Here is a 7,673-nt window from a genome sequence, read left to right on the forward strand (position 1 = left end):
CAGACACCCAAACCGATTTTGAAACCGATTCAGATTTTGATTAAAGATTAAAGAGCCAAAACATTTTTTTGTGTGGATTATTGACTTGCATGGATAAATGTTCACCATAAAACGATCAATTAAATATACGATCAAAGTAAATATGGTAATTTTTGATTTCAGTTGGATTTTAAGTTAATAACCCAGTTAAAATCAATGGTTTATTTCTAAATTTGTATGATTAAAAACCTCCAATAGTCCATATACAGGCATGCCACTCATGTCTGGAAGGTAAAAACTATGCGTAAAGGGCATTTCTGAAATATTGTGAAACATAATGAAGTATTTTGAAGTATTTGAAGTATTTTATAATGATTAATGCATGGTAAAAAGTTTAATGTTAACTTCATATATAAGATCAAATATAATAAACAAAAATCACTGCACATGATAAAATCATGCAAAGTATTAAGTAACACATAATAATAGTAATATAAAGGATAATAACTCAGCATTACACGAGCTGTACTTGCAACGTGCACACATAAGAACCCGCATGAGGACGTGACAAAAGCAATACAAACCAGGCGGAAGTCTGTCATATGTGATGACGTCGGCGCATCCTCAAACGTGATTGGTCCTACTGTCTCCAGGTCCGCGTGAGGTAACGCCTTTTTAAGTACGTCACCATCGGTCGTATAAAAGTGCTTGGCGGCAGCGCGCTGACGCAGCCCTAGTTTGAGAGGGAAAATGTATCGCACGCGCTCCAAGTCTAACACCGGAATCGCTTTTAATTCTTTCCTTTTCACTGTGCCACTGGAATATACTCAACTGAAAAGACATTATAGTAAAAACTGGTCGAGTATTGGTTGATTTTAGGCACGGAACTACTAATTTAAGCAAAATGCCACGGACCAAGAAAAGGAGCGGCAGAGGTAAGTAGGATGGAATATCTGGAAATGACCGGTTGTTTTTTTAGCGGCCTCAGCCGCAAAAGGGATTCTGGGGTTTGTAGTTTAGTACACATCGACCGCGTAATGAAATAGAAGGAAGAGAACTACAACTCCCATCACTACGTGACCCGCATTGGTTGACAGCCAGGAGTGTCTTTCTTTTGACCCAAACAAAAGAATAATACACAATGTGAGTCATGGAAAGCAGAAAATGTACGTTGGAGTTTCTAAATGTGGTATTTGTTTTTAATGGACCGTTGTTTAGTTTTAAATACTAAGGTCTAATATAAAACGTTTGTCAGATTAATTAAATTTATCAAACGACCAAAGATTAACATGGAATAAACTAATATGGTTATCATGTAGTATAACAGGATTAATATCAAAACAACAATCAACTTTGATCATTTATGTTAAAATATTATGACTTAAGATTAATAAATGTTAAGATATTATATAAAATCGAATTTGTTATGAGAAATGTCAATAGGAGGAAGCTGCTGTAATATTCTGTGTTAACTTTCAGCTGTCAATGTGTGTGTTTTAGGTTATTTCTGGCCATGTGGTCACATTAGCCTTCTTACATAACACAGGCCTGTTTGGGACCAAATAGAGGATAGGAAGAAGGAACCAGGAACACGAAGTCCAATTTTTTTTTTTCAACTGTAGACGTGCATAAATCAGCCTGTAGTGTGTTATTAAATGTTCTCATCCCATCTGCTCGCTGGATTTGCCCAGGCCTTCGAGAAGGAGAAGAGACTTTGTGTACTGGCAGCCTGCTGTGGTCCTTCACACTATCCCACATGTTGTTTTATTGTAACTCTGCTGTACTATTTTAAAGCAAGAAATGTTTGCTTTTGTCTGAGAAATCCCACACAGTGGCAGTTTTGTTTGTCTTCTGACACTTAGTACCTTTTGCAGACGCCAGGCTAAATCATTATGTACACTCATTAAGGAATGCAATGGTTGTATAAGGTCATTCCCATGTCATATGACCACCTTAAATTAGTTGGAAAACACACTTTAAAAAAAAAAAAAAAAATTAAGGGATACACTGAATTGATCAAAACTGATGGTCAAGGCCAAAAAAACCATTTAAACTAAATGCTATTTTTTTTTCAACTAACAATTCATCAGAAAAATATTAAGCAAAGCAAACAATTATTTATATATTTATTTTCCAGAAACGACCATCAAATCAGCATATGAAAATTATTTCTGAAGGAAAAAGTGACACTGAAAACTCTAACCGATCCAGATTCATGCTATAATGCAGCTTTGCAGTGAAGTTTTTATGAAGTGATTTATAGTTCATCTGTTTTTGCAGGGGGACAACCGGGGAATGTCCAGCCGTTCAGTGATGAAGATGCATCTATTGAGACCCTCAGTCACTGCAGCAGCCTCAGTGAAAGAACCAGTGCAGCAGAGGAAGGTGGGTATTCACAGGCTCTTGTTTTTGTTTTTTACACTACAGTGTAATGCAAAGGATGAATGAGCTCTTGTGTAGAGCTTTATCTGAGAAGAAAGCAACATTTATGATTAGCTCTCTTCCTATTTGACAGCTGGTGAAACTGAAGAAATGGCTCAGGAGGACTTCCAGTACAAACTGAAGGTGTACATCGACAGCACGGTGGATAAGAGGTTTGTGTTCATTTGGATTTCTGACCTCAACTGTGCTTGATTGTTCAGAATAATCCATTTCTGCTAAAACCTCAAGCCTGCAGCAGTCTGTAATATTAAAGTAATTATGCTCCCTTTCTAGTGCCAAGACCAGACAAGGTGCCCTTGATGGACTAAAGACTGCAATGGCAACCAAAATCCTCTACGAATTCATTTCCGAGAGAAGGATGACCATCACTGACAGCATTGAACGCTGCTTGAAGAAAGGTTGGCTTCATTTGAGATTTTGTATAGTTGGAATTAAACTTCTCTTAAGATGTTATGACATCAGTGCGAAAAGTTGAGTTGGATGTTTGCACTTTTTAACCAGGTAAAGGAGTGGAGCAGTGTGCTGCAGCCTCGCTAGCGTGTCTCCTGTGCATCCAGCTGGGGTCTGGGATTGAGAGCGAAGAGGTTTTTAAGACTCTTAAACCCGTATTTAAGACCATCCTCAACGATGGAGCAGCTAATATTCAAGCCAGACAAGCTGTAAGCGGTCATGCTCCTCTACTGCACCTTGAAGAATTAAAATGATTTTACAATCTTTAACAATCTGTTGATCTCGACTTTTTCTAGTGTGCTACAAGTCTAGGCCTCTGCACTCTTGTAGCAGAAGATGATATCATGGTAAGTTTGGCTGTAAACCTTTTGTACTGTTTTTAACTTTCAAGTGGACGTCAGTCTTAAACCGTTGTTTTACTTCTAAACGAAAGAGAGAAAATTATTGACAATGTAATTTCAAACCCATATATTGTAAAATTGTTTTCTGTGGAATTTTTTTTTAACAGACTATATCTGCAGATTTTGTCAACACAATGGCCGTTCATTCAAATCGTGCTGGTTTATTCCTCAAATCATTTTGAATGAGTCCACCTTGAATCCATGGAAAAGGGTTTTTATCCAAAATAAACTTTTAAACCCCTTTATTAGCTTTTTGTATTGCTGTTTTATAGCATTTGAACTTGTTGCCTGTAATGAAAATAGCCAAGGAACCTGGCATGGCATTAAAACACCAACCAACCATCATGAAAATCATCAGAGTTGAAACAGATCTTTGAATTTCCGCTGAGCTGGTTCTCAAATCTGATTGATTTTGATTAATTTGATCCAGTCAAAGTGGTTCCCAGGTTAACCGTAAGCATGCGTTGAGTAGTTCTTCCTTGCACTTAGACCTGTTGATGCCTCCGAGGCTTTCAGGATTGATTCAGACCTGATGTTTGTGTCACCTCCAGGATGTGTATGCCACTATGGAGTGTTTTGAGAGCCTCTTCACTCGTTCGTATGTCAGGGAAGATGGAAGCAGACCTTCTGTGAATCCTCAAACCACGCAGCTCCACACAAACGCTCTCCTGTCCTGGGCCCTGCTGCTTACCATCTGCACCGGCAGCCATATCAGAGTCATTGCACAAAAGTAAGTGTAGGAAAACACTGTTATTAGGCCAGAGATCCTTGATGGTATTCACGAACTGATCTTGAAGGAGACATTGGAACCTACAACTAAGGTACAACCTCCTCCTAGGTTTATCCTAATATTGATGTGCTATTGTTTTCAGACATCTCGCTAAACTTCCACGTCTGCTGGAGAATGACAACGTCAACATGAGGATTGCTGCTGGGGAGACCATCGCCCTTCTGTTTGAGCTCATCAGAGATGTTGACCCTGTAAGTTGTTAGTATTTATAATACAATTCTACACATTTATTTAGCGTTTTATTCAATCATATTATTAAAATATTTAATCAATGATTTCACGAATTTCATTATTTAAATTTAAATGCATTTTTAAATAGTGTATTTGATAAAAGAATAGTTTTAATGTATTTAATATTTTATTAATCAATAATTTATTTGAAAATATTTTAAGTGTTCTATTTAAAGTATTAAAATGTTTAGATATTTAATACAAATTAATTTTATGAAGTGATTATGCAACTTAAAAAATGATTTTATTAAAATGTATTAAAAATAGGATAGTACAAAATAATATTAATAAAATTGATTTAATTGCTAAATATTTTAAAGTTGAATGTAATTATGAAATATTTAATTAAGTATTAAATATTCAATTTATTAAATGCATATGGTAAAACTGTAGAATAAGGTTCCATTAATGTATTAATTAACATGAACAAACAATGAACAATACATTTATTACTCTTTATTCATCTTTGTTAATGTTAGTAAATTTAAATAGTTATTCATTGTTAGTTCATTGTTAGTTTAGTTCACAGTGCATTAGCTAATGTGAACATGCACAACTTTAATTGGAATAACGCATTAGTAAATGTTGAAATTAACAATAACTAGGATTAATAAATTCTTTTAGAAGGATTGTTATTGCTTAGTTCATTTTAACTAAAGTAGTTAACTAACATTAATGGAACCTTATTCTAAAGTGTTACCATATCAATAATAATATGCATTAATTCATAAAGTAATGAAATGCATGAAAGTATTTAACTTTCAATAAAATGGTTTTAATAGCTTAGTAAATTACTTTGCAAATAACAATGTAATTTGTATAAGTTTTTATTTAGAATGTTTATTTTAATAATTTAGTTCCTAGTATAATATGATTTGTATCTTCACAGGAGTTTGATTATGATGGCTGGGAGCCGTTGTGTGAGCAGCTGAATGCTTTAGCCACTGACTGCAACAAACACAGAGCCAAGACTGATAAGAGGAAGCAAAGATCCGTCTTCAGAGATGTCCTTAAGGCCGTAGAGGTGAGAGAGGATGTAAACAGTTGTCATAGTTGACAGACTCATCAGTGCTGCAGTTCGGACCCTGACCTCTCTTCTGTGTCTGGAACAGGAAGGGGATTTTCAGAGCGAGACAATCCGCTTCGCAACAGAGCGAATGGTCATTGACAGCTGGGTGAAGAAGAGGACTTATGACGCCTTCAGAGAGTTTGTTGGCTCTGGGATGAACTACCATCTACAGGTAAAGCTCTCAGATGTTGCGAATAGATCCAAAAAAGGGATCTTTGAAGTGATTTATTGAAGTTTAATTTTCTGGCCACAGTCAAACGAGTTTATAAGGGACGTGTTTGAGCTGGGACCACCCATGTTGATCGATTCTGCTGCTCTGAAAGCCATGAAGAGCTCCAGACTGGAGAGGGTAGGAAAGCAGTTTATTTTCTATGCGTTTTTATTTATGATATATTAAAAAAATTCAAAGTTTTGATTGTTGCGTAAATGAATGCTATTGTTCTGTTGTTCAGCACCTCTACAATGCAGCTGCGTTTAAAGCTCGTACCAAGGCCAGGAGCAAGTTTCGGGACAAAAGAGTGGATGTTGGGGAGTTTTAAATTTTTGTAAAGCTCATTATTTGTTTTTTCATCTTGCATTTAACTCTTATGATTATTTGCATTCCTAACATGGTCTCTGTTTATATACATCTATGTTAAATGTTAATATTTGCTATCTATAAATTCACTCATTTTTCTTTGACTCTAACTTGAGTTTATATGTAAATGGTGTTGGGTTGGTCAACATCAGATAATGTTTTCTGTTGTTTGTGTAGTTGTAGGTCCTGTAATGTTATGAATTGCACAGTATTTGAGTGATGTCACGATGGGCTGTACTGTAGTGACTAGGTTGTACATTAAAAAAAATGTTGATGCCTCCTGTTCAAAAGTCCTGGTTTGTTTTCTTCAGTATCTCTCATAATTATGGATGACTCATTTTAATAAGACGAGAGGCCATGAACTCTCAAAGAAATGGTTACATCAGACATCCTGAACCTCCTCTGCACTTCATGGAATCTGTGCACTTGTTTGCTTCACAGTTGCCATGGACACAGATTCACTGAAGCTGAAATAGCCATCTACTGTTTTGTAACAAAATTGTATGTCAGCATAATTATTAGATAAGGACACCTGTGTATCTCACAGATACTCTTTCCTATGGTTATGATAACTTTGTGATTTATTAGACCATATCTAAATTAAATCTGGAATAGCATACAGCGTTAGCATATAGAAGAGTTTAAACCGTAAGAGTAGTATACACTGCATCCGAAATGAAATCCTTTCCAAGACGTTATGGGAAAAACACGTCAAGAGATTTTTATCTTCATAGTTTCTCAATGATGCTAAAATAACACTTCTGAATACTGTGCACTTTATAGTCTACTGCCTGCCCATATACTATCATTTTTGTTTAATTTGAAATTAAATTAATTATGCAATGAGACATTTCTGTGTCACTGAGTGGCATCCAGTTATCAATTTTAAGTTACTTTGCATTTTAAATCCAATTTTGTGTGCTTGTCTAAAAATGGAAGTCAGTGCGAGCACAATGCATTATGGGATACTGTATTTATTTTGCAGATGCATTGCGTTGGAAAGCTACTGCACATTTTTTAATTGGTCATGTGGTTGAAAATTCAGATATTACAGAATATATATGTTTATTTTTCACAATAAACATAAGAAGTCACAAATGAGTGAATACACATTATTTCATATTCAAATTCAAATATTACAATTAAATACACATTTTGTAGTTTAACCAATGTCAATGTCAAAACTATTCAATAGAAGATTGAAGATTCTAATCATGGCTTGTTAATGTTTTTTTTATTTTCACCTCAGTTCAACAGGGTCATGCATGTCAGCATTACCTAAGTCAGCAGATGAAGCTGTGCGTCTGAGTGCATCTTGTTCAGTAAACACACAGCAGTATCTCTGAAGCAGCTGGTGGTGCAGAGCTCTGGGACGTTTCATAAATCAGACCTGATGTATCCTGACAGAACTCCTCCTCTCCAGTCTGCTTCTTGTTGCCACAGTCCTGACGGTTCAGACAGAGCAACATGAAAAATGTTATGTATAGATTAGAGTTATTTTGTCACAGAGCTGCACTGCACATGAAAATGCATCTTCACAGACTTTCCTTCTTTGATCTCCACAATACCATAAAACTGTCAATTCTGGGTTCTCCCTGGTCTCCCCCCCCCAGATTTTACAATAAATATGGTTCGGCGAGCTACTGTGACCCACATATTTCATGTCCTGATGGCACAACTGTGGCCTCTTGTTTATGTGCGTCATCCATTGTGTTATAATTAGCTTCCTTTGGC

At 35.9% G+C, this 7,673-nt stretch overlaps 1 protein-coding gene and 1 long non-coding RNA gene across 3 annotated transcripts; both read left to right on the plus strand.

Moving 5' to 3' along the window:
- Positions 1-687: 687 nt before the first annotated feature.
- ifrd1 (interferon-related developmental regulator 1) lies at positions 688-6,229 on the plus strand. 2 transcript variants are annotated; one of them, XM_026209318.1, is made up of 12 exons: positions 688-914; positions 2,260-2,364; positions 2,495-2,573; positions 2,695-2,819; positions 2,923-3,080; positions 3,168-3,218; positions 3,824-4,002; positions 4,145-4,253; positions 5,183-5,317; positions 5,406-5,534; positions 5,616-5,711; positions 5,815-6,229. In XM_026209318.1, exons 1-12 carry the CDS (start codon positions 884-886, stop codon positions 5,899-5,901), a joined length of 1,284 nt encoding a protein of 427 aa, XP_026065103.1. In that variant the 5' UTR covers positions 688-883; the 3' UTR covers positions 5,902-6,229. The 2 variants fall into 2 exon arrangements, with proteins under 2 accessions (XP_026065103.1, XP_026065104.1); XM_026209319.1 differs by lacking the exon at positions 688-914 and adding an exon at positions 921-1,122.
- On the plus strand, positions 1,022-1,982 carry LOC113047929 (uncharacterized). The gene is made up of 2 exons (XR_003276367.1): positions 1,022-1,145; positions 1,480-1,982. It is a non-coding gene; the product is annotated as an uncharacterized LOC113047929 (long non-coding RNA).
- Positions 6,230-7,673: the final 1,444 nt, after the last annotated feature.

The sequence above is a fragment of the Carassius auratus genome, chromosome 29 (genome assembly GCF_003368295.1).
Source record: "Carassius auratus strain Wakin chromosome 29, ASM336829v1, whole genome shotgun sequence".
In the NCBI taxonomy this organism is placed as follows: domain Eukaryota; kingdom Metazoa; phylum Chordata; class Actinopteri; order Cypriniformes; family Cyprinidae; genus Carassius; species Carassius auratus.

What these genes read in the sequence shown, in the direction of transcription:
- ifrd1 (XM_026209318.1), top strand. Translation starts at nt 884, where the DNA reads ATGCCACGGACCAAGAAAAGGAGCGGCAGAG. An exon ending in CAAGAAAAGGAGCGGCAGAG is followed by an intron (nt 915 to 2,259) that starts GTAAGTAGGATG and finishes CTGTTTTTGCAG; the next exon opens with GGGGACAACCGGGGAATGTC. An exon ending in ATATTCAAGCCAGACAAGCT is followed by an intron (nt 3,081 to 3,167) that starts GTAAGCGGTCAT and finishes GACTTTTTCTAG; the next exon opens with TGTGCTACAAGTCTAGGCCT.